General features: G+C 34.6%; 1 protein-coding gene and 1 pseudogene across 3 annotated transcripts in view; both read left to right on the top strand.

The window, feature by feature from the left end:
• Positions 1-26,177, top strand: part of GPC5 (glypican 5) — a 1,092,178-nt gene that overhangs the window by 197,264 nt on the left and 868,737 nt on the right. For all 3 annotated transcript variants that reach the window (XM_036228874.1, XM_036228873.1, XM_016123592.2), the window contains exons 3-4: positions 4,072-4,766; positions 22,681-22,814. In XM_036228874.1, the coding sequence (XP_036084767.1) occupies positions 4,072-4,766; positions 22,681-22,814 (829 nt within the window). The remainder of the gene's footprint in view (positions 1-4,071; positions 4,767-22,680; positions 22,815-26,177) is intronic.
• On the top strand, positions 7,616-7,733 carry LOC118609827 (annotated as a pseudogene).

Genomic DNA, 26,177 nt, shown 5'->3' with positions numbered 1-26,177 from the left:
CCAATTTCACTTTTTACTTTATGAGATAATACATAAATTGATATCCTCATAAAGCTGGGAGAAATTGTGATTTTATTCAGTCAGCAATAGAGGTTTCTATTTAGTCTAACACTCACGTATTAAAAGAAAAGTTGGAATTTTTCTACCTTGATAGACTTGATCTTGCATTACTGAAAAGCTTATTGAAATTCTCAGTGAAAAACATTGAAAAGATAATTTTTTGTAGTCTAGTCCTCAAACTTTTTAAAGAAGCCTAGTAAATGTTTATTTGCAAGACATATTTTGATTTTTAGCATATAAATAGAAAGCTTGAATACATAGCTTGGATTAAGGGTATTTTTTATTAAAACTTTGTAATGAAAGCAACTGTATGTATCTCTTAATACTTAAATAGATATGATGAATTATTCAGGGCCTAACCTACCTTGGATTTATAATCTCTGATTTTCTATGCGGATTGTTCTTTTCATAGTAGCAAAATATTTTGTTCATTTGACCATTCTTTTGAGAAATTTAAATTCACGTTAAAATTAAAATATTAATTTCATGAAATTGAAGCACTCAACTCTGTGGTAAACATGGAGAATAAAGTGTGTTTTGCAAATTCATAATTAATGTAACAACTAATATTAGTAAATTCAATTTCTTATTTTACTAACTTTCTATAAAAGTCTTAACAAAATAATTCATTGGATTGGCTTCTAGATTCTTTAGTTTTTGATATCTGGTTATATATTAAAATTTTATAAATCTATTAAGCTCAAAAATTCACAAAAGTACATTTATTCCTAAACATTAAAAAATCAGATGTATGTAGAACAGGTGTTTGCAGTTTTTCTCATTGTTTGGATTTAAGGAATATTTATGATCACATTTAAATACACATTTAAAAATACATATCTAACATATTTTCAGGTAATTTAGTTAACTGGGGTATATCAATGTCAGATTTAGTACAGATTCAAAGGAAAAGATAAAATATTGTGATGAGTTAATTGAATATTGAAAATATGGCAGAATGACTTCATTTTTGAAAGCCATTTTGTGTTTAGATATTCAGGAAATAATCAATGTTGATATTTGAGAATTTAGACTTCATTCAAAAGATGGTAAAATCAATGCATAATTAGGAAAATTAAAATTTTAATGAATACAATATTAGGAAAAGTTTTAAAATTTTACTATAATACATTTTCTAAAATTTTTAAATCAGATTTGTAGTTATTTTGTTAAAAAAAGAACACTAAAGCTGAGTAAAACTCTTCTGAAATAAATATAATAAAAGGAAAATGATAGGCTCTTTTCAAAAATTTATTTTTTATTAAAATTTCAAATAATATTTAAATTAGTTTGTTTCCAGTAGTGTAAAACAGGCTTACAAAAGAAATAATGATATTGGAAGTACAATACTCATATTTATTTGAAATGGACACTCCTAAATATTAAATATATTCTCTTGAATAGTGCTTTTACAAAATAAAATAATTTGTAAACCTGTAAAATATAGCAGCTGTAAAGATAAATTTCAAATATTCCTGAATAAGTTAGAAATTAATGGGACTAGAATTTATAAAGAAACATTTTATGTTTTACTTTAAAAAAGTTATGTGTTTGAGCGTCATTTAGAGTTGGCAGAAGTCAGATGTTATATTAGTATTGCCTGGGGTGGCAGTGAACCTTTATTGCACTGAGAAACATGGCAGATATCAGTCACACACATCTACAGCATGCACCTTAGAAAATCTGGTGGAAAGCATGTAAGACTGCCTGTGATATACAAAAATCTTTGAAAATATCCCAAATTTATCTTACAAAAATTTAATCATTGTTGGTAAATTACAATAATTTGTAACTTACCTCACAGTTCATAGCTAAACAGAGGCCACTGAGAAAAATGAGCCTGTGTTTAGCAGTTTTATTTTAGTGCCAACTACAAAGGTTTAATTTGCTTTCCACGCACACTCTTGTGAATCTGTGAAAGCAGAGTGTAGTGGCTGAGACTGCATCTGTGGGGTCAGACTGGCATGGTGGAATGCTTGTCGAACCACTCTATAAAAGCAGAGAGAACATTTTATATATATCAGCAATCGCCGTGTTTCCAAAACTGACCAACTCAATTGAATCACTTTCTCTTGACTGTGTGTTAAATATAGACTCCCAGACTAAGACAGACCTGAGTTGAAATCCACAGTTCAGAGACCTAGCCCAGATGATCAGAGTAGTTGTGGAAACCTGGTGTTCAATCTGTCTCGCTTGGCAGAGCAACTAATTTCAGTTGAAGCCTTCCGTTACCGTCCTATTTTCATTCTTTCATATTATTTTTATTGAGTTATGGTATGTAACTTATACTCTAGGGGGCATTGAAGATACACAGGTAGCACATGAATCCTGCCTAGTTAACAATCTAGAGTTCGTAGTACTGGGTTGGAACAGAGTTGCAATAGTCTTTAAAAGTTGTTGCTTTTGATTACAAGGTAGATGCACTCTCAGTTCTAGCTGCTATAACAATACCATCGACTGAATGGTTTATAAACAACAGAAAGTTATTTTTTATAGTTCTGGAGGTTGGGAAGTCCAAGATCAAGGTTCCAGTAGATTCATAACACGGTGAGAACTGGCATTCTGGTTTATAGACAGCCATCTTCTCTGTCCTCACCTGGCGGAAGGGGCCAGGGAGTTCTCTGGGGACTTTTTTTTTTTGATAAGGGCATCGATCTCATTCATGAGGTCTCTTCCCTTAACACTAAATCACCTTCCAAAGGCCTCACTTCAAACTATCATCACACTGAAGATTAGCTTTCAACATATGAATTTTAAGAGAGACACAAAACATGCGTTATAGCATGCACCTTGATACATCACACTAAAGCTTGAAACTTAACAGGTATCAGTCTCAATAGAATCAGAATACATGGTTTTGTGTTTTATCTGCCTGTGTTTTTCATGAAAGTGGATCGTTTGCCTGTTTGTTTTAAGATGCTGTGGCATATTCATGACACAGTTCCGCTCATTAGTAGCTCTCTCTGCACCTCTGCTTTTTATTTTTTCATTTTATTTTACTGTTGTTTCATCTCTTTTTATAATAAATTCAGTGGTTTGGTTACCAAATTTTTGTGTGGCCTTTTATAACCTAATTAAAAATAACTATTTTGGGTTAATGGGGAATAATTTTTTTGTGTGTGCTTTATAATTGTATATTGATATAGTTCTGTATCATATTTAGGCTAATTTTAAAATGTAATCACTAGTATATCCAAGGCGATTGACTACTGCCGCAAGCTATCATTTTAAAATGCAACTTTTACTTGCTGATTACTACAACTTCCCTTAATTTGTGGGTATATTATTCTCTGATTTGGTAGCAACAGTTACTTAAGTAAGAAAATAAAATGTCCCACAGTAAAGTCTTTGAAGATAAAGATAATAAAAATAACAGAAGATGGTTGAGAAAGTGGTCACATAATTATTTTCATCAGTTAATACTGTGAACAAGTTTTGACTTAGGAGTAATTTAATCATAAAATGTTTCTTTCTGTTTAATTTCAATATGTTAAAAAGTCTGAGGATTGTCAGGCTTCCCTTTGGAAATTTCTTTGCAGTAACTAGTACATAATCTACTAATTGTCATTCTAGAAAAAAAAATTGAAAAACTATAAAAGAATTCAGTAGATGTTGAATCCAGTATTTAATATCACTATCTTTTATAAATAAAGCACTCATGATTAAAAGTTATTTTCTCAGTGACACTTTTTCCTATCATTAGTGGGTTATGAATGACTATGATATAAAATAAGGAATTAGTATATGTGTAAATTCTTTTTGATTTCTATACTTTTTAAAGGTATTTGATTCTAGGAAATAACATCTCTGTAAAAAAGTGGCTGTGCCTAATGCCCGCTGTTGACCAGGCATTATCTTTCGAAAGCTAAATTGGGTTTAGTAGGCTGATCATTCCCATTTAGATCTGTAGGTTAGTTTCAATGCATTAAGCTCATTTACTGTCTGGAGCAGATGAACAGTTATAACATGAATACTAAGCCCGTTCATCCTTTACCTCTGCTTTTGTTCCAGAAACCCTTGAAACGCTCATCAGACAAGCAGAAAACTATACCAGCATCTTATTTTGCAACACCTACAGGAACATGGCCTTAGATGCTGCTGCTGCAGTTCAGGAGTTCTTCACTGATGTAGGACTCTATCTATTTGGCGCAGATGTTAATCCTGAAGAATTTGTGAACAGATTCTTTGACAGTCTTTTTCCTCTAGTCTACAATTATCTCATTAACCCTGGTGTGACAGACAGTTCTTTGGAATACTCGGAATGCATCCGGATGGCTCGCCGGGACATTAGTCCATTTGGTAATATCCCCAAAAGAGTAATGGGGCAGATGGGGAGGTCGCTGTTGCCCAGCCGCACGTTGCTACAAGCACTGAATCTGGGCATTGAAGTCATCAATACCACAGACCATCTGCACGTCTCCAAAGAGTGCGGCAGAGCCCTCCTGAGGATGCAGTACTGTCCTCACTGCCAGGGCCTGATGCTCAGTAAGCCCTGTATGGGGTACTGCCTCAACGTTATGAGAGGCTGCTTGGCACACATGGCAGAGCTCAATCCACACTGGCATGCGTACATTCGGTCATTGGAAGAGCTGTCAGATGCCATGCATGGGACATATGACATTGAACACGTGCTCCTGAACTTCCACCTGCTTGTTAATGATGCTGTGATGCAGGCTCACCTCGATGGACAAAAATTATCAGAACAGGTAAGTAGCCACTCCACATTTTCTGTCTGATTTTTCAGAACTCAGGAATTAGCCATATTCATAAAGTGTTGACTATAAGCTCATGATTATGTACTTTACAATTATGGCAGTTTTACAAGTCAGTATTTTAGGAAGTAGTAGGAGAATACATGGGTTTTCATATTTAATTCAAAGTCTATTTATATCTTATATCAAAATTTTCCTTAGCTAAAATATCACTTTCTCCTCTATGTAGAAGCTTTGTCATAGGACTAGTTTAGTGAGGTAGAGGGGGCTCAGGTTTCAAATCAGGGTTGGCATGGATTTGAATTTGCTGTTTGCCCATAGGTTGCAAATCCTTTAGATTCTTTGATCCTCGATAGCCTTAGTAGTAAAAATAGAATAGTAATACATAACTTTTGGAATATTTTTTTTTTTTTTGGAAATATGAATGCAGACTAACTAGTATGGTGCTTGGTACTCAGAAAATGAATAATTATTGTTAACATTTCAAAGATATTCAACATTAAAATAGAAAATGGCACTTATGTGTTATCTTTAAATGAAGACTTGATACTTGATAGCTTAGTGTTTAGAAATGCTTCTTCAGAGACGCTCCAGAATCTGTTATAGTGATGGTGTGATGATTTTTCAAAATGTATGTAAAACATAATATCACAGTGTTTTATTTCAAGAAGACTTTAAGAAACAAAATCATCAATTCAGAGGACATGAGAGTTTTCTATTTCTCTCTCCTTTCTTAAATATTCACAGGCTCCCATAGTGATAGTTCTCAAATTCCATTCACAGAAGCAGGACATGCTGCTGATATTCATCCTAAATCTTTTCTCCTGAAATAAAATGATACTCCTCTCCTCACCCTGGAACTGATTTACTGAATTAGTAAACATTCTCATTATTAGCTTTATAAGACACTTCTTTTAATTAAATTCCCATAGAAATTGGACCGTGAAGATCTTTATGTCGCACCATCTCCTCCCCTTTTCTTCCTAACTTTCAGGGTGTTTGCAGCTCCTGTGTGAACTTGTGTGGTACCTTTATACAAGTTAGGAATGATGTCCCCGTTGGGTGGATGCCACCTCAAGATATGGCTTGGTGGGTTGAGGGTGAGCTGGATTTCAACTCCCACTCCCCTTTTCATTCAGCTAGGTATCCTTATAGGTACCAACCATATGTAGTGGTCCTGTCTTTTTGCAATCTCCCATCCCTTTATGGAAATTGGACATGCGCCAGAACTTTTGGAAGGGATGTAATAAAACAACTCAAAATGAGGTATAAAAGACTTTTAACATTTAAAATATTTCATAGTTATGAGGAATAAATACTTAGATCGAGGAAACCAAATGTTGATATTATAATATTGAGTATTTCCAAAAGAGAAAATAGGCACAAGAAATCTGAAACCAAGTTCAGATTTAATATTAATTTGGGGCATGCCATTTAATCTCTCAGGGCCAGAATTTTCTAATATATATATAATACTGAATAGATTTTTAAGATTATTTTCGTTACGTATTTTGGAAATCTGGATGGCCTTTCTGTATTTTTAAAATGTATCACGTAGGAAATTATCTATTTTTTTTTCTATTTCAAAGAGTAACAAAGGTACATGGTTATATAGTCATGTTCTCAAGTCTTGAGTTGTTTACAAGACATTTTGGGATCGGATAAAAATGAATAGGAGGATAATCTCATTCATTTATCCAAACATTCAGCAAATGTATATTGAATGCTTTCAGTGGACCAGGCACTGCCAGACATTGGGTTTAACCAAATGGACATGCAGCTGTCCTGTTGGAATTTATAGCAGATGAACTCTCTTTTCTCTAACTACTTTAACATCTTTAGCCTATTCATACAGAAGTCAGAATAATTTTTCCAAATTATAAAATAGATTATGCCTAAAATTCTTCAAGGGCTTCCTGTTTACCTTTGAATAAAATCTAAAAGCCTTTATTAACCTTTAGAGCTTTGTACATCTGGCCTTTACTATTCACACCACTTTTAATAATTTTTGCTCTAGCCTTGCTGGAGTTCTATTGATTCCTTTAGCATACAATCCTCCCTCTTGATTCTTATTGGTTACATTTTTCTGGAAGTAGACTCTTTTTAAACTATGTCCCCTAAATCTTTAGTGAATTCCAATGCTGCTCTTAATTTTGGTTTTATCTTAGGTACTACTAACTCAGGAAAGTGTTTCTTGTCCTCTATAGAAAAAGTTAGCTAACTTCGTCATATGTACTGGTAACACTATACCTTTTCCTTGACAGCATTTTGCATACCTGCAACTTTTAAATTATTTGTTTATATTTTATATTGAATTGTATGTGCCAGAGGGCAGAGACTGTTATGTTTATCCTGCTATCACTAGACTCTTAAGTCTTGATGGATGTGAGTTCCTTGATGAATCAACAGTAAATCTGGCCTTTCTCCTGCATTGCTGGAACTATTAGAATTGCTCCAAATTGATTTCTCTGCTCTACTTTTGCCTTATTTGTGTCTATAGAAAAACGCCAATTTCCTTGGCATGGTGTTGAAGGTCCTCTGTGTCATGATGCTGTTTGATCTCACTCATCAATCTCATTCCCCTTCAATGGACCCACCCTCTCTTGCATTCATGTTCCATATTAAAGTACATCACTCCCATTCCCCTTCGTCCCTTTGGAACTTGAATATTCTTCTGCTATGTGTACTGCACCAATAAAACTGGAAGCTTATCCAGAGAATTTACTAAATCTTTTTCACATTTGTAAACCCCCAGTGCCTATTCAAGTGCCTAGCAAGATTTGTTGAGCTGAAGTGACCTCCAAACTCCACAGTAGAAACTTCTTGATTAATACAGTGGATTAGTCTATAGCCATGCCACCCTGAGCGAGCCCGATCCTGTCTGATCTCAAAGTTAAGCAGGGTCAGGCCTGGTTAGTACTTGCATGGGAGACCACCTAGGAAGACCAGGTGCTATAGGGATAAAAAATAAAAATTGAGGGATTGTAAACTGACAAGGTCCTTGCAATCTGTGAGGTCAACCATGAGTTGCCTTGCCTGAAAAAAAAAAAAAAAAAACGAGAAATGCACTGAATTAGATTTAATTTCAGACATTTATAATTTTTCATCGAACCTTAAATTACTAACATTTTTTATTGCTCATGAGAGCACAGCAAGACAATTGTGATAATCTGTAATTCTTTTAATGAACACACAAAATACTTCCATTTAAACTTTTATTCACATAAATATTCTGGCATTATTGTTATTGTATCTACTCTTATCTTAGGCCCAGTCAAAAATCTCACTTATCAAATGAAGTTATTAGAAATAAAGGCAAAGTGAACATGCTAAAAATGAAGAAAAAATTTTGGTAGAAGTGCATATAATTTATATAGTTTTGGGAGTAGTCCTGTACCATGCTTTCTACCTTCTAGTTTTCAGTCCAGGAAAGCAAACATCAGGCATTTGGTCTTTTCCATTTCACTTACGAGTTTGGTATTAGGACTACCAGGACTGATGCAGAGTGTCAATCCAGATGCCCCATAGATTCTACAGACCTGTTTCTGGTTCACAGAAGCATTATGGTTCATCAAACGAAGTTTTAAACATTGCTTTCTGCAGTTCACTAGTGTTCTTTTGGGTGTTAGTAGAAGACATTCTGTGACAAAATATTACATAATTTTAATTTGGGGAAAAATAACACATAATATCCATCTCACAGAGAGTACTGCAATTTAGTTATCTCCAGGAATGTTAGAGTGTCAAAGGCTTTGATAAATCTTGGTACTTTAAAATATTCATTAACTATATTAAGTAGAACATTTCCAATATCTATTCAACCAAGATCTCATTTTTGCCTGGACACATTATAAATTTTGTGCTAAAAACACTTTGGAAAATGCTGTTCATAGATACACTTCATGATTTATTTGGAACTTTGTCTACAAGTAAATTAATTTTGGGGGAAGTTGTAGATGGTGTAACCTGATATCTGGCTAGGTCACTTCAAGTTTAGGGTTAGACTGTTGGCAGCTGTGACCTTCAGATGGATCCCCTCACATAACTAAAGGGTTAGTCAATGTAAAATTCACCATGGGGTCTGGGAATAAAACCCAGAAACTGAATTCCTGTGGAAATTTCATGTGAATTTGATTAAGTTGTGTTTTTCCCAGGTGTAGCAATGTGACATAGAAGACTTAATGTTCTCTCAACCTTCTAAAAGTGGTCTATGTCCATGGAGAGGAGAGCAGACATATTTGAAACAAGTATCTTTGTTGGTTATTATTCTGGCTTTCCTCTGACAGTTATTATTCAATTCCTTATCTATATAAATTGAAAGTTATAATATTCATAAGGACCGTTAGTATGAATTCTCTAGTTCAGAACATACACTAAAAGCAATGTAAAACTCCCAGTCTAAAAATGTAAATTATTTGGAGAGGAGGGAACCAAAATGGCGTAGATGATGGAGGCTCTGTTCATCCCTCTGACGACCAAATCAAAGCTGCGATGGAAACAAGGAGCAAACAGCAATGAATAATTTCCTGGGATCTAGATGAACAAGCCATACAACTAGGGAGAAATCCAAGAAATCACCCTGTAACGGCAGACGGTAGGATAAGGCCAGAACACAGAGCTGCCTGGTCTTGAGCAGCTGAGTGAGACGGAGGCAGCCGCAGCGGCAGAAGCCTCTTAAAGGGGCTGCGTTCACCAGCGGATTTTCTCCGCGATGGACCAGTTCGCTCTGAGCACCAGTGCCAATTGGGCTGCATGCAGGGGGCACCAGGGACTTATAGGGAGGCATTGTCTAAGTGAGGGCCAAAGCAAGGCTCACTTGGTACAGAAGTGCCAGCGGTATCCATTGTTCCCGGTTGTGCCCTACCCTCTCCCAGTGTGCGGCCACAGGGCCGCTGTAGCCATGATGTCATCAAACTGGATAAAGAAGTTGTTCAGCCCAGAGGATTCCCTGAAACCCTGCCTCCCCCAGCTCACAGCCTCTCCTAAGCCCCATCCAGGTTTATACTCAGCGAGGTAGGTGCTTTCTGCTGAGCAGCGTCTAGACTCACACTGGAGACAGCTGGCATCAGCTTCTGGTGTGGTCTTTTGTGGCAACTATAAGCATAGCATCTGTGGATTGCTTATTGAATCTTAACAGGTGGCCCCAGAGGGGTACAGGGTTGGACTAAGTTTGGCCTGCAGCTGAACCCTCTGAGTACTGTGCCACTGGACACCTACCACACAAAACTGCACTAATAAGACGGGAAGACTTAGGAGCTTTCTTTAGTACATAGAAACAGACACCGAAATGTACATAGAATTAGAGCCTGAAACGCAGCCAAAATGGGAGGACAAAGCAGCAGAAACCATATGAGAGAACAGAATGGAGATCCAGATATAATGGAGTCAAGTAATCTAACAGATGCAGAGTTCAAAACACTAGTTATAAAGATACTCAATGAACTTTTGGTTAAATTCAGTGAGAACTTCAACAAAGAGATAAAAAATTTAAAAATGGAAATGAAAATGTTAAAAGGGAGCTGGTCTTAAGCGAACACATTATCGAGATGAGAAGTATATTAAATGGAATAAACAAAAGAATAAACAGAATAAATAAAGAAAAGGATCAAATGCCCCATCTAGAGGACGAGAAAGCCAAGGACACTCCATCAGAATGGCAAGAGATAAGATGCTAAGACTATAAAAATAATTTAAGGAGCATATGGGACACTATTAAGGGTCCAAACACCTGTCTGATTGGCGTAACTGAAGAAAATCAAGATATTGAACAGCCATTTGAAGAAATAATGATGGAAAACTTTCCTATCCTGGTGAAAGAAATGGACATAAAACCCTAGGAAGCTCAGAGAATTACAAAAATCAGGGATCCAAAAAGGCTCACACCAAGACACATCATAATTAAAATGTGAAAGGTCAAATACAAAGAAAAAATATTAAAAGCAGCAAGAGAAAAATAGATAGTTACTCATAAGGGAACACCCATGAGACTGGCAGCTGATTTCTCAAAAGAAACTATGCAGGACAGAAGGGCTAGGACGAAGACCCAGGATCTACAACTAGGAATAATTTATCCAGCCAAGCTATCATTTAGAGTTGAGGAGACAGATAAAGAGCTTCCCAGACAAAATAAGCTAAAGAAATTTTTCACCACCAAGCCAGTATTACAAGAAATGTTGGAGGGACTTCTTTAAAAAGAAAAAAAAAAGTATCAAAAACAAGAATAAAGAATGGTAACTACATTCCTATCAATAAGTTCCTCAAATGGAAAAGAATGAAGTGCTCCAACTAAAAGAGTGGATAAATGGAAAGGGAAACAGGACCCCTACATGTTGCCTATAAGAGACTCACTTCAAATTAAAAGACACACACAGACTAAAAAAAAGGAGATGGAAAAAGATATTGCTTTGATGGACCTAGAAGGTATTTAAGTCAGAGAAAGATAAACACTATATGATTTCACTTATGTGCAGAATCTAAGGAATAAAAAGAACAAACTAATTAAAAACAGACTCACAAATATAGTGGAAAATTTGGTGATGGACAGAGGAGAGGGAAGTTTGGGGGGCCAGGAGAATGGAGTGAAGGGTTAAAGAAATACACGTTAGTAGCTGATGGATGGTCACGGAAATGGGGAGCACGGCATAGGGGATACAATTAACAGGAATATGTTGGCTAGATGGAGGGTCATGGGAGGGCGGGAGCAATTGGGGGGATCATTTTATGAACTACATAGATTTCTAACAATGTACTGGATACTTGAAGCTAATTAAAATAAATTTTAAAAATATATAATTTATTTGGACAGATTGGTGTTCCTTTACTAACTTGGATAAAGATAAGAACCCTTCATAAATATATTAACAATTTATAATAATAATTAGAATGTGATATTTTCATTAGTTATCAGTCAACAATATAACCTATGTAATTAAAATGCACATCACAATCAGCATCCTTGATAGAGAATTCTTATTTCCACACAAGGATATACAAAATTCCCACTGCTGCATCCCTGTCTCAAAGGTAACACATAGAATACTTTCACCGCGCTGTGTGGCCTCCTCTGATTTTGCTGATGTTTTTTTCTCACATTGACCATCAGCAGATTGGCCTTAAGAACAAAGGGATATCAGGTATGCCCTAATGTGTCATACAGAACACGTCTTATTCTGTTCAGAGACAACAAAGAACACTCCTAATTTCAATTTTACTAATCTGCCATCTGAAGTATGAAGACTTGAAAAAAGGGACCAAATTAAAATTAAGAGATGGATAAATGCAAATAAAAATAAAATGCATACATTCATTTTAGTTTACAATCATGAGGGATTTTTAAAATAAAATGATAAAAAGTAGTCATTTATGAAAAATTTGAAATAAGTGTAAAAAGCATAGTCCCTTTTGAAAATACTTTTTCTAATTCCTGTATAGTCAAATATGGCCAAGTGATGATAGTAATTTTTTTCTTTTCGGTTTTCCCCCTTTTCAGCATTTTTCACAGTTTTCAGTATAAAAACGTGTGTAGTTAACAGTAATGTTTTTTTCTCTTCCTTTACATTCATATTCTCATCTCTGAGCATTTTAGTTTTCTGTAACAAAAAGTGGTTTATTCCTAGAGTCATTTGGGGACTCTTGTCACATCGGCATGTTAGAAATTGATTTCTCAGATTAAATTACCACCTTATTTGTATATATCCAATACAGCCTCTGAGCACTGGTCAGATACATGTAGTTTTCTTTCTACTTGACACACTCTCTCTCGAACTGAACTCATCATCCTATCTCCCAAACCTGGGTACTTTTTGGTATGTCCTCTGGCTCAGTACATCCGCTTAGAATCCTAGGAGTTATTCTTAACTCTTTCTTTCCCTCTCACCCAATTTTCAGTCCTGATTCCTATTGTTTTCACATCTTAAATATGTCTCAAATATGTCCGTATCTCTTCTTTATATCACCAGGCATTATACTCTATTGTATAGTGGTATTTGCAGCAACATTCTAACCAGTACATTGGAAACAAATAAATTTTCAACAAGGCAGAGTGTTGAATAAACTGTAATATAACCAAATCATGGGAGATTATCTAAGTATCATAGATAATGAATTTAAACTGTTCAAATTAATGTGGAACAGTTTTTTATGTGATATTACGGGATCAAGAAAGTGAAATGAATAGAAGTACACATAGTATAGTCTTATTTTTATAAAGCATTTGATTTTTACATAGACTACCTTTATGTTTATAAATACATATGTATATGCAAATATGTGTGAATATGTCCAGGTGAAAAGTACATGGGCATACGAACATGGAGAAAAATAGAAAAGGGGGCATAATGGTTTGCTGTGCTTGATTAGGAAATGATGAGAATGGATGTAATAGGGAGAGTGGGAGTTAGAGAAGCCAGAGAATGGGAAAAATTAATAGTATTTAAAAAACTTAAACTCAGCATTATGATATGATCCCATTCATGACAAATTATGACTGTATCTCTATGTACATATATATAAATGAGAAAACATAAAACTTACATTTCCATGTAGCTATCGAAATAAGTAACATTTCAGTGCCAAAAGGAAGTTGTGCAGAGCTATAGACAATATATTCCAATTTAGAAACCTGAACCAAAAAAAAATGTATGTACATATGTACCTCTGCTTGTACATGCTTGTAAAATTGAGAAGAATGTTATTATAGAAGGTTGGGTCTCACCAATTTGCTTTCTTTTCTCTGGAGGTGCCCACCATACAGAATTGGTTATGTATCCTTCCAGTCCTTTAAAATTCATTTATATTCACAAATGAATGTAAAGTAGAAATATGTGGTATTTTTATTTGAATACCATAAATGATAGTTTTATTTTTCAAATTTTTTTTTACTCATAATATGTCTTGATATTTTCCTTTTAGCTATTGCATACTATCCTAAATTATATACTATGATGGACATTAAAGAATGATGGATGTTAATTTCTAATTTTTCATTATTAAAAATAATTTATCCAGAATCCGTCTACATGCCTCCTCATTCTTAAGTATAGATCTTTCTTGTAGTGAGATGAACTTTAGAGTTATGGGCTGGTAGAGAGTGTAAGAGGTCAACTCCTTCCCCCTAGTTTTTGATACTGTCAATCTTTAAATGTTTTCTAATTGGCTGGATGAAATTGTATTTTTAACTTCAGTTAAGTACTGAGGTTTATCGGCTTTCATGTTTTTTTTTTTTCCTGTATTCATATTAAGTATTCATATTCTTTGTCCATTTACTTTTTTTTTTGTTGGGTCATTTGTCTTTTTCAACAATTATTTTCTGAATAATAAGCATTTGTCTATTAAATATGTTGAAATTTCTTTCCTAGTCAGCAGTATCTCTTTGAAGTATCTTTCTAACAATTTTCTGACAATTCAATTTTTTGACACATGAACGTTGCATAGAATGTTCATTAGAGGTCAGTAGATATGAAAATTAAGAAAGGCAGAAAAACCTACAACTGTTTAATGTGGTAAGCACAATGTTATATTTTGAGCACTCTATGGGAATGGGGTATTAAGACTGTTCCTGGAATTGTCATTTGATTATTTCTAACAAATGAGGTAGTTGAGAAGAAACATGTTATTTCACTTACATAATGTTTATAAGCTCTGTTCTGGGTGGGGTTAGGAATAGCTCCAAACACAACCAAGTAAAATACTTCTCTTTGCTCTAAAACTGCTAAAGGACAAACCCTAAACCAAATGCCTGTAAGACTAGTAAATAGTCTCAAGTCAAGAGATCAAGGGTGACTTAGTTTCATAAGTGATATTTTAACTGAACCTTGAAAGATGGTAACATTAGGCAAGCAAAGAGTACAAAGACTGAAAAGCACAGGGTAACTCTGGGGACTACAGGTAATACAATTTAGCTAAAGCTTGTAGTGTTTAAAGCAGAGTGCTGGGAAATTGTGAGGTTCTGCTGTAAATTCACATGAAATGCTGTGGTTTGTAGTCATTAGGAAATGGGAGGAACCACGAAGGCTTTAGATCAGAAAAGCGGTATGGCGGGAATTATGCTTTAGGAAGGTTGATCTGGGAATATGGGAGGGAGGATTAGAACTAGGAGTGTGTGGGAAAGAAAGTCAGCAAGGAAGTACTTGCATCTTTCCAGGGAAGAGCTGATGAAAGCTCGCTCACTGTAGGGCGATACAGTGCAGGGGAGAGGTGAAAACGTGGAAAGTGGTGAAAACAGATCAGCTTCTGCTTGATCATTTTAAACATATAGTTGGTGCCATTTCTGAAGCATCTTCAGACATTATTAGCTTTGAAAAAGTGGAGGAAATATGGTTATATTCATTAATTCTCTTTTTTATTTTTATGTAATTATTACATTGAAAAATATTTACTTTTACTATGTAGGATTTCTTATTTCCTTTGATAATTGAAATGGTCAAGTTTTGATTTTACGTCTTTAGGGATATTACTTAGCCCTTCATTCTCCTCTATTCTTAAACTTGATTTCGATGGCTTGTCTTTCCTTCCCTGTGGTTTCTCGCCACCTCACTACTGAGGTTACACTGACTGGCTGGCCTTCTCTGAGGTTGGGTCCAGTCGTTTGTAGAATATCAGATTGTCTAACTCAGGGGGTTTAAAATGTCACAAAACTCAATAAGCACATACGGAAAAACATACTTTTTTCTCCAGAGACCATATTGAAAAAACATAATTGAATCAAGCTTGCTTAGTATAATGAAGTTAATATCTACTGTTCAGAATTCTATTCCATTCCCATCCTATCAGCCTCAGGGCAGGATTCCTTTCTTTCTTTTTACCAATGATTCAAGGTTTGTCTAAAAGCTTGCCTGTTGCCTGTGGTTCCCAATGATTTTCTCCAGGCTCCTGTACAGCTTACTGCTTTATAACATTCTTTTGACACATAGCTTACACCCTACTGAGACATTGCTTATATTGTGTTGAAGTTAACTTTATATATTTATCAATTTGTTTCATCATTGGAAATCCACCCTCTTTAAGTAGATTATAAATTCCTTAAAGACAAGAAATCAGCGACTTGGCAAATGTGTTCTAGGTCTAGATAAAAATGTCCTTTACATAGTTCAAAGAGAGACGAAATCCTTACAGTTAGAGATTTTTATAAAAGTCCACAGCTTCACTATTAGTTAAATATGTCATTTTTTTCAAAGTTAAAAATCAAAAAAGCTTATAAGTTATTTGTTTAAGGTCAGAGTGTACATTTTCTCCCCAAACCGGCAGTTGCCACTTGTTCTAATGGGTCAGCATCCTGGTGACCTTCGCTAGTGGTGAGGCTGGCTGGTCTGCTCAGATGCTCCAAGCTGCCACAACCTCCCAACTCTCGTGTCCTTAAATATGGGAGGGAGAAATAGAGGAGGAGGAGGAAGGAAGGAGGTAAGGAAAGAAAGGGATGGAGGGAGGAAGGGCAGAAAGAGGAAGAAGGGGAATAATTGACTACTTTGGTCAATTTTCACTCTCTCCTTGTTCCTGGCTACAAGACAAGTTATGATAAATTGCTCCACAATTCTGGATTGCTTTTCCTTTTCTCATTTGGTCACATTGGCACCTCAGGGTCAATCTAATAGTTCTATATTAAAACAGTGGATTTTTATGAAGATTTTATGTTTATAAACATTTTTCACTTAAGCCTACAAGTTGGATTTTCTTTTTAAGAGTCCTGAACTAAATGATTTTAAATGGACACACATATAAGTTTAATTAATGACTATGAATAAGATTGAAATGCAGAAGCTCCCTCTGGTGGTTTAATTTACAAGTGTACAAAAATAGCAGTGCAGAATTAAGATCTTGCTCACAGTGGGCCAAATGAAAGATTGTAGAAATATTGTTCTGCTTTCCCCAATCTGGCCCTTTCTCCCCCACCTCTTACTTCTTCTCTTTTAAATTTAAATATAAAATGATTTAGGGTGGCAACCTTAATGATGATAGCTACAAATCTATATGGAGAAGCAATTTACGGAAAATTAAAAGGGAAGATGAAAAGAGACCAACTTCCCAAAGCTAGACATTCTGTGGCTCCAAGTAAACACTTTTTGAAAAGGGCTTTATATACTCTTTCCTAATTACAGAGTAAGCAAATCTCTAGCCCTTGCAAAGTGGAGACATTAGTTTGTTTTCTCCCTTATTGAACTTTAACACTGGTTTATTTGTTGGTTTGTTTGTTTTCCCCAGGAACTGGGCACTATGTAAAAATTTAGAATTCTCCTTATTTATGAATAGCTTATATTTAAAGGCAGTGCTTCATAGAGTTTTAATAATTTATAACTTACTATAAATATTCCTCGTTGCAACACCAGAATGTTTTAATGTTTTAGAGTACTGTTATGGTTCTAACTTTCATATTTTTTAAATATCAGGCTTATGGAATTATACCTTGAACTTCTAAGTAGCATGTATATTATTTGGATGGTGATTATTCTATAGTTTCAGGGTATGATATTCTGAAATCACTTATTTTATCACTTTTATTAACACCAACTTGACAAATATATTTTAATAATATCACTATGCCAAAGTTCTAATTGTCAGAAGTTGATTTTTCTTAACAAAAGAAACTTTAGATGGAAAATCATCTAGCATATTAATGGAAATTTTCAAGATAATAGAATATATTTTATAATGACTCTTTTCATTTCAGTTTTGCTGGATTTTATCTTTGATCATATAATTTTATTATTACTTTTGTTTATTAAAGTCATTTAATTATTATTTGTTTAGTTCCTTTGTTTAAAAGTTTATTAGTATTCATTCAGAATGTTTTTATATTTTCATTAAAGTATATGTTGCATTATCTTAAAAAATATACGAGGATCATATTTTGAATGGAATCTACCTGATTCAAAAGTTAAGTTCATAAATTATTATATAGGGGGACACAATGATGTGTATCTATAGGATGAAAATATATATACTCTTCAGTCAAAATACAATGACATATGAAGAAAATCAATATATTTGATAATTTAAGAGACATTAAACATGATTTTTGTATTTATGAGTTTTATTTATCTGCATCTTTCTTTTAATAATTTCGTGTAATTACCATCACTTAATTACATGTATGAAAGTCAATTCATGCTGCAAAAAAGACTATTTATGATGTTATCAAGAAGCCTAGGTTTGGCATTGTATTATTCATCAGCGTTCTCCAGGGCAACAGAACCAATAGGATACCTATCGTTATTTTATATATACATATATATATGTGTGTGTATATATATATGTATATGTATATATGTACATATATGTATGTATATTATACATGTATATACATATTTTTTGATATATATTTATGAATAGGAATTGACTCACGTGGTATAGAAAGGGATTTATTATAAGGAATTGGCTAACATGATTATGGAGCCTGAGAAGTCCCACCATCTGCTGTCTGCCAGCTGGACACCTCGGAGTGCCGGTGGTATAATTAAGTATGAGTCCGAAGGCCTGAAAACGAGGGGATCTCTGGCAGGAGAAGATGAGATGACTTGTCTCAGTTCAAGCCATGTGGCAGGGAGAAAAAGGGGAGGATTCCTCTTTCCTCTGTCTTTTCTTCTGTTCAGGCCTCAGTGGGTTTGATGATTCCTACTGATTGATATTGGAGAGGATTCAAATGCTGATCTGATCTGAAAACCTTCATAAACACTCCCAGAAATAATGTTTCATCTGGGTACCCTGTGACCACTGTAGGTGGCACATAAAATTAACTCTCATAGAGATTCAATATGCAGTTATAATACCATTAAAACCAATATTTATCAATTGTCTCCTAGGTGGAAAACACTGAAGAAGGTGATATTAAAAATTAATAACTTTCAAAAGGTATTTGGAATACCAAACTATCATTTTCTAAATATTTTGATAAGAACTTTTAATAATAAATGAGGATCAGGAAGGTTTTGATATGAACCACGGATTTCAGTGCAACAAACCAGTAGCAATATGAAAAGCATTTTTATATTGAAAATCTAATTATTTGGAGAAAATATTGAGGATTCATAAATCCCAGAACATGTAATATGTATTAATTTTAAAATTTATAATGAAACCTAACACAGCCTTGCTTTTCTAATTCTGTTAATTAGGTATTTGATCAGACAAAATTATTTTGTTGTGATTAATAGTTTTTAGACGAGGAAGTTACCAACTCTTCTTTTTCACAGTGTTATCTGGACTTTTATAGAAGAAAGTAAAGTCTTCCATTACTATTTCACAGAATTGGAACTTGGGAGATGTGTATCACGGAAAACTTCTTTTCACAAATAAAGCGTTCTGGTTTTCCTCCTAAACCAGGTCAGAAATCAAGTTGTCTAATGTCCTTGTAATTCCTCCTTTCTCCCTACCTGTACTAATTCCCTGGAATCTTGAAGGGAATAATTGCTATGTTTCTTCTCATCTGCTTCTACATACATAGGGAAAATGGGATTCTGTTATTCATATATCTAGATCATTTTCAATCCAAATTATTGTTTGTATAGGGGACGTAGGAACTAGGTCTTACATAATGTGAAAGCCTCACGATAGATGTGAATATATGAATAGTAAGACCACTGATAAGCCTAAATAAGAGACATTGATTTAATAGTACATAGATTCTTCCACTTACTAGATGAGCCTTTAAGTAAAAATATTCTCCTGCTTTAGGCTTTAAATATCTTCTGCAAGATGTCAGCTCTGTTTGTCTAAAGTCACCTGTTACAGACTCAGTAATAAGGAGTCCACCTTTGCCTCATCCTTTGAACTGAATTGCTTAATGAACACTCATCATTTCTCCGTGTTTGTCGCTTTTCAATTGGTAATATTTGAAACGTTTTTTCTTTTCAACTTTTTTATTAATAAATATTTAAAAGGACCATTACAAAAGAAATGAAGGCTCTACTTTTGAGAATTACATGAAAATGAACAGTTTGAGCTGTTCTTTATAAAGCTTTTTGAAGTATTAGCTAAAAGCTTTCAAGATTTGAAGATTTGAATAAGACTGAATAAACAGACACTTGGAGGCTCTCAGAGAAGTTTATACTTTTGTATGCTAAGTGACAAGAAATTCTTAAATACTTGATCAGAGTGGGAGAAATTATATAAGTAAGGAGCAACTAAAAGTCATTTTAAGGTGAGATGGGAACTTGAGAATCAGTGGGAAGCCCAAGATGGAACTTAAAGCAGAAGTGGATAAGTATCAAGGAGGAAAATAGTTTTTTCCAAGACACTTCAGACTGATTGCAGAGGAGAACGAACAGGTGAGACCAGGGAGAATAAGGAGGAAATTGCAGTATAAGTCAAAGATGAAAAATTGTCAAAGTTTAAATGTGAAGATTTTCAGTAGCAAAAGGTGCTAGTTATTGAAATGTGCCACCCAGATCGGCTCACCTTGGGAGCTAAGGTGCCAGGCTAATGTGCTGACAACAGATGGTTTCCCATTCTCTTTCAGTAAAGTGTGAAGTAGAGCTTCTTTACAGCAGGTCAACATATATAAGGGTTTTGAAATTTATTTGTGTTTATTAGAATCGGCTACATATGTTTGTACCTTTGAATATAATCAAAGATAACTGATACGACTATGGCTTGTACATTTTCTTTTGTATTTATAAAAGAAAATTGCAAAGATGATAATGGGAATAAGATCTTGTGAGGTTTATATTTGCAATTCTCCATCTGCCTTCCTAGGAAACATATTTAATAGTAGATGTGGTCTTAGGTCCAACCCGGAAGGTGAGGGTTAGGGGTGAGATAAGATTTCCCTTAACATATAACTGCAAAATGGTTTTCTCAAGTTTCAGGGATGAGAAAACTGGGATTGATAATAGCTCCGTAACTTGTGTAGAGCCTATGGCTAGTCACATTGGACCATGATTGCAGTCTGTTTCCCTTTTACACTTCTATTTCAAAACATCTGATAGTATCACTGAATTTTATTCTTAACATTTCCACCATCAACTTACATCATCTTTCCTTAGTTCTTGTTACTAGGAGTTATTGACAACGAAGATACTTTTTTCTTTTTTATATGAATATTTTAGCACTTTGCTAATGTATTTACAGTCCACTATCACTATTTTTCATCTTTAATGTTTAGAAATTCAATTTGAGCCTTTTAACACTGTGGCCTTAACACTTCCCTAACTTCTCACGCTCAGTAATTTGCTAAGCTCTGTTGATTTTCTTCTTTCGAAATAGACTTTGTTTTTTAGAAGTTTTAGGTTCAAATCAAAACCGAGCTGAACCTTCAAAGATTTCCTATCAGACTCCACCCCCACATTTGCATAGCCTCCCCCATTATCAGTATCACTCACTAGAGTGATAACATTTGTTACAATTGATGAACCTACCTTCACACATCATTATCAGCCAGATTCCACAGTTCACTTTTGGTGTTGTACTTTTTGTGGGTTGGAAAAATGTATAATGACATGTAATCACAATTATAGTATCATACAGAGCAGTTTCACTGACCTAAAAATCCTCTGTGCTCTGCTTATTCATCCCTCCCCTCCCCTCACCCCTGGCAACCACCAGTCTTTTAACTGTCTCCAAAGTTTTGCTTTGTTCAGAATGTCACATAGTTGGTATCATACAATGTGTGGCCTTTTCAGATTGGCTTCTTTCACTTAGTAATAGGTATTTAACTTTTCTCCATATCTTTTCATAGCTTGAAAGCTCATTTCTCTTTAGTACTGGATAATAATCTATTATCTGGATGTACCACAGTTGATCCATCAATTCACTTGCTGAAGGACAAGTTGGTCGCTTTCAAGTTTTGGCAATTAGGAATAAAACTACTCTAAACATCTGCGTACAAGTTTTGTATGGCATAGTTTTCAACTCCTTTAGCTAAATGTCAAGGAGTGAGATTGCTAGATTATATGATAGGATTTTTTTTTTTTTTTTTGGTAAGAAACCATCAAACTTTCTCCAAAGTGGCTATCCATTTTACATTCCCACCAGTAATGAATGACAGGAACAAGGATGTGTTTCTCCACATCCTTGCCAGTATTTAGTGTTGTCAGTGTTCTGGGATTAGCCCTATTGGTTTTACTTTTTCCTAGGCATGTAATTCATGAATCCTGCTATTTGTGGACACTGTCACTACTGTAGTTCAGAATAAAATATTCTTTTCTTAGGACTAGTTCTGGGGGTCTTTAACAGTCTACTTGTCTTTCACAGATCTGTCTTTCTCTCTTTCTCTCTCTCTCTCATTCAACTTATACAGTGCTGTCAGATTCATTTGCTAAATATCAGGTCTGGTATTTTGTGATTCTGTTCAATAGCCATCAGAGGTTTTTGTCTAATAAATAAAACTTCTTAGCTGGGATAAATGATTTTTTAAAAAAGGGATTATAGTAACACCATTGAAATCAAACAATATTGAGGAATAAGATATAGAACTATTACAAAATATGTTTATATAAACCTATTCATTATTATTTCTAAACAAAGACCTCAAGAAGAAAACTGCTTTTAGAACTAATTTCGAAATGGACCACATATTCAATAGCATTTTTTTCATCTAAAAAATTAGTACAAGTATGTGATTAGTCATACATATGAATGTGAGGCATAAATAATATCCACTTTGGTTAAGTAGTCTTATTTATACAAGCAGGCTATTTTATTAATATAGTTCTCTGATTTTGCATATATGTTTTTATTTATATATTTTATACTTGAATACATACAAACTATAAATGCATATAGCATCAATTTATTATGGTTGCCATTTTTAGAGATAATTTGATTCTCCCTATTTGAAAAATTGACAAACATATGTCTTAAGAATTAATATTCAGGGGTAAGTAAGAACATGCCCTTGGTTTGTTTTCTAGTAAATACAACATTCTCAGAAAGACCAGAGTATGGTTTTTAACTGTTTTTAATATTTTCTATTTGAAAGGTAAATAAGATTTGTGGCCGTCCAATCAGAACACCCACACAAAGCCCCCGTTGTTCTTTCGATGGGAGCAAAGAGAAGCATGGAATGAAGATCTCTCTAAGAAACGGTGAAGAGACACTTGCCAGCAGAAGAAAGTAAGACATTTGTTTTACAACCAGAAAGAGAAAATAAAGTAAGCCATTAATTTTACAACAGAACAGAATATATTCAATTAAGTAGAAAAAAATACACCTTTGAAAAATCAACATCAATTACCTTTAAAATTCAGTGGTTCTTCCTTTTTCCATTAATTAAGAAGATAGGTTGAACTTTTGAGACCAATGCAACTCTTTATGATAAGGGACATTTTCTATAATACAATATGGCAGGTCCTAGGCATATATAATCATTGCACACTTAAAAGGTTGAATAGCAGATCTCTAGAAATTTTTTATCTTGCTTACCTGAAACTTATGCCCATTGATTAGTAACTCCCCATTTTCTCCTCCTTATGGTCAACAATATTGTAATGTATACTAAAAGAGTTGTTAGTAGGGTAGATTTCATAAGTGTTCTTACCACAATAAAAAAATAAAATAAAATGTAGCTAGCATGACTGAGGATTGAATTTTTAATTTTATTAGTTAATTAATTTTGACTAAATTCCATGTAGCTACTCTATAGGACAATGTAAGGCCAAAAGAGTATAAATGTAAATGATGCGATGAATATTTTTGAAGGTTAAGCATCTGTTAAAAAAAATGATTGATATAAAGAAGTTTTCATATCTTTTACCTGGAATGCTGAAAATGGCTGTCTGTTGATTTAAAATGATAAGTATCGAGTGGCTTACTTTTATAGCTCGCATTTCTAACACTGTGCCCATCATTATTTCACAGGTTAAACCAAAGCCTTCATTTGTGTTCCTTTGCTTGGTAATTGGCAATTAAACTGAAAAGTCTTAAATTTGGAGAAAACTATTATTTTATTTATTTTTGTGTTCAGTTGACCAGAGTATGCCCTAGCAAATGCTGGATTTTCAGTGTGTGTTTTTGAAGCGAACTAAAATTCATAATCCTACATTTAATTATTCAAATAATTATTTCTAATAATAACTTATAGAGAATTCAGTATTTTACATAGCTTTACTCTCTATAATGAAAAATGCATTTCATTGTTTTTGGGACAGCACTCCTAATTGCCTCGTTCTCTTCTCAGATGGATTATAAGTGTGGGATAAAGATCTGGGCTATTGCTGGTTATTTGCTATGGCATGAAAGAATTAGCCCTTTGTGTGTGAAGTAGCTATTCATTTTCTCTCTAAACATCTGTAGTGATCAGCATACATTTCTTACCTTTGAGAAATCAGTTACTTTGGGTAGGGTGGTTCTTACAATAAAACCCAGCTAGGGAAGATCTTAAGTTCTTAAGGGACATATCTGTTTCAACACACAAACAAACCAGTTATTGGAAAACCAAAACAAAATCCAACATTTAACATGATTTATTTACTAGCAAAAAACTAAGCCAATGCACATGAAATAATAAAATATGGTTCAGGAACAATGTGGGGCTCATGTGAGTAGAAAGTTTTATAAGTATCTATTCTGGCCATTGAATAGACCTCCTGTCACCAGTCTCGCAAACTCATTATTTCTACATCCCTGACCAGCCAGTGAATCCGGGTAGATCCTTCACAGGCCAGTCTCCTGCCATGCAAAGTGAACACCAAGAGATACTTCAAAGAAACCCTCCTAAGTATTTCATTTTTACAAATTTTTATTGCCACTCCTGAAGGGAATGTAATTGCTATGGTAGTATATTCCTACTTGATGCCTATATATTGAGCAGACCTATCCGTAAACAACCTGAATTTTATTTATGCTTCATTTACTGATAATTCCCCATGATGTCATAAATTTCAATTGCAATAGGTGGGGAAATGTAGAAGGAATAAGTGCTCAGCGAGTCTGGGCTTCTGTCGATGCATCTTGTAAGTTTTTACCGGCTTGAGCGTGATTTCCAATAGATCACTTTCACTTGATGATATAGTGCTTCTATCAAGCCTCATCTTATAGCATGATAGATCATATAGCACAGTGGTCCCCAATCTTTTTGGCACCAGGGACTGGTGCTCTTATGAGAATCTAATACTTGATAATCTGAGATGGAACTGAGGCGGTGACGCTAGCCCTGGGGAGCGGCTACAAATACAGATGGAGCTTCCCCTGTTTGCCTGCCACTCACCTCCTGCTGTGCAGCCTGGTTCCTAACAGGCCACTGACTATTACCAATCCTTTGCCCAGGGATTGGGGACTCCTGCATAGCACTTAGTTCATCATGGGCATTTCAGGTTCCAGAGTCAATCGCTAGCTCATGGTCAAGTATGAAGTTTCTATCAGCACCCATTTGCAAACCAAACTATCAATCAACTCACCAACCCACCAAACAAACAAAACAATTTTGAGTAAAAAAAGGAATGACTTTACTCTAAAACTCTTGCTCACTATTCTAAGAGTCTTCAAATAGGGCTTTTCCATCTCTGTAGAGTGTCTTTATTTGCCACTGGTACTTCAGGCACCATTGACTGGATGAGCTGTGTCATCTGGACTAAACATTAGAGCTGCTTACAACACACCAAGCTACAGGAACTTTTTCATACAAAAGCTTTTTTGGGCTACTTTATAAATTGGTTAGGGCAGCACACCCAAGTGTGTAACATTTTATTTAATATGCAAATGGACACTAAAAGCACTGTCCCTCTTCCTGAGTGCTAAGTCATCATAAGTGCAGAAATTTGCCTTTTATATTAGAAGAAAATCTCAATAAGAGCCAGACTTCTAGACATTTAGAAACTCTGCTGAATTGTCAAGCACTAGAAATGTTAATATTTTTTTTCCCACCAGAGGCATACACATGTCTACCAAGGCATCTAGGATAATGTGATCAATATGTTATCAGCATGGTGTCCTGCAGGATGCTCAGATGATCAAGCCTCCTATCTGTCATGGAGTAGGAGAATTGCCCTGAGGTTTAATAGTGAAGGGGTTCATGCCAGCTAAAAGTGAAATATTTCTAATTGTCTTTACTGATTGATAAAGAGATAACGTATTTGCTAAATTTTTAGCTAGATGGTTGATGGTGGGACATATTTTGGTTTGCTCTAGCAGACACCATATACAAAGGAGAATATAATTGTAATTACCTTCTAGCTCAGTTTGTGATAAGCTAAACCGTTCTCCAAGTCTACCTCAGTGTACATAGACCAGGCAAACAAGTGAGGTGAATGGTGAAGTTTTAGGATCACCACCATGATATTTTTTCATGTCTTTGATGATGGCCCGAATTCTAGTAATTCCCCAGGGATATGACATTCTTTTGTTTTACTATTGTTGTTTTTGTTTCGAAGAATTTTGTAAAATCTCGTAAGCCCCTTTATTTACTCTTGTTTTTCAACATTCTCTTAGATATTTGTGGAATTTATTTTTTCAAATATATTTTATCATCTTGAGTTGTGA

The sequence above is a fragment of the Rousettus aegyptiacus genome, unplaced genomic scaffold (assembly GCF_014176215.1).
Source record: "Rousettus aegyptiacus isolate mRouAeg1 unplaced genomic scaffold, mRouAeg1.p scaffold_m13_p_11, whole genome shotgun sequence".
NCBI classification, from domain to species: Eukaryota; Metazoa; Chordata; class Mammalia; order Chiroptera; family Pteropodidae; genus Rousettus; species Rousettus aegyptiacus.
Note: the sequence above shows the minus strand (reverse complement) of the source record. Positions and strands in the feature narration are given on the sequence as shown.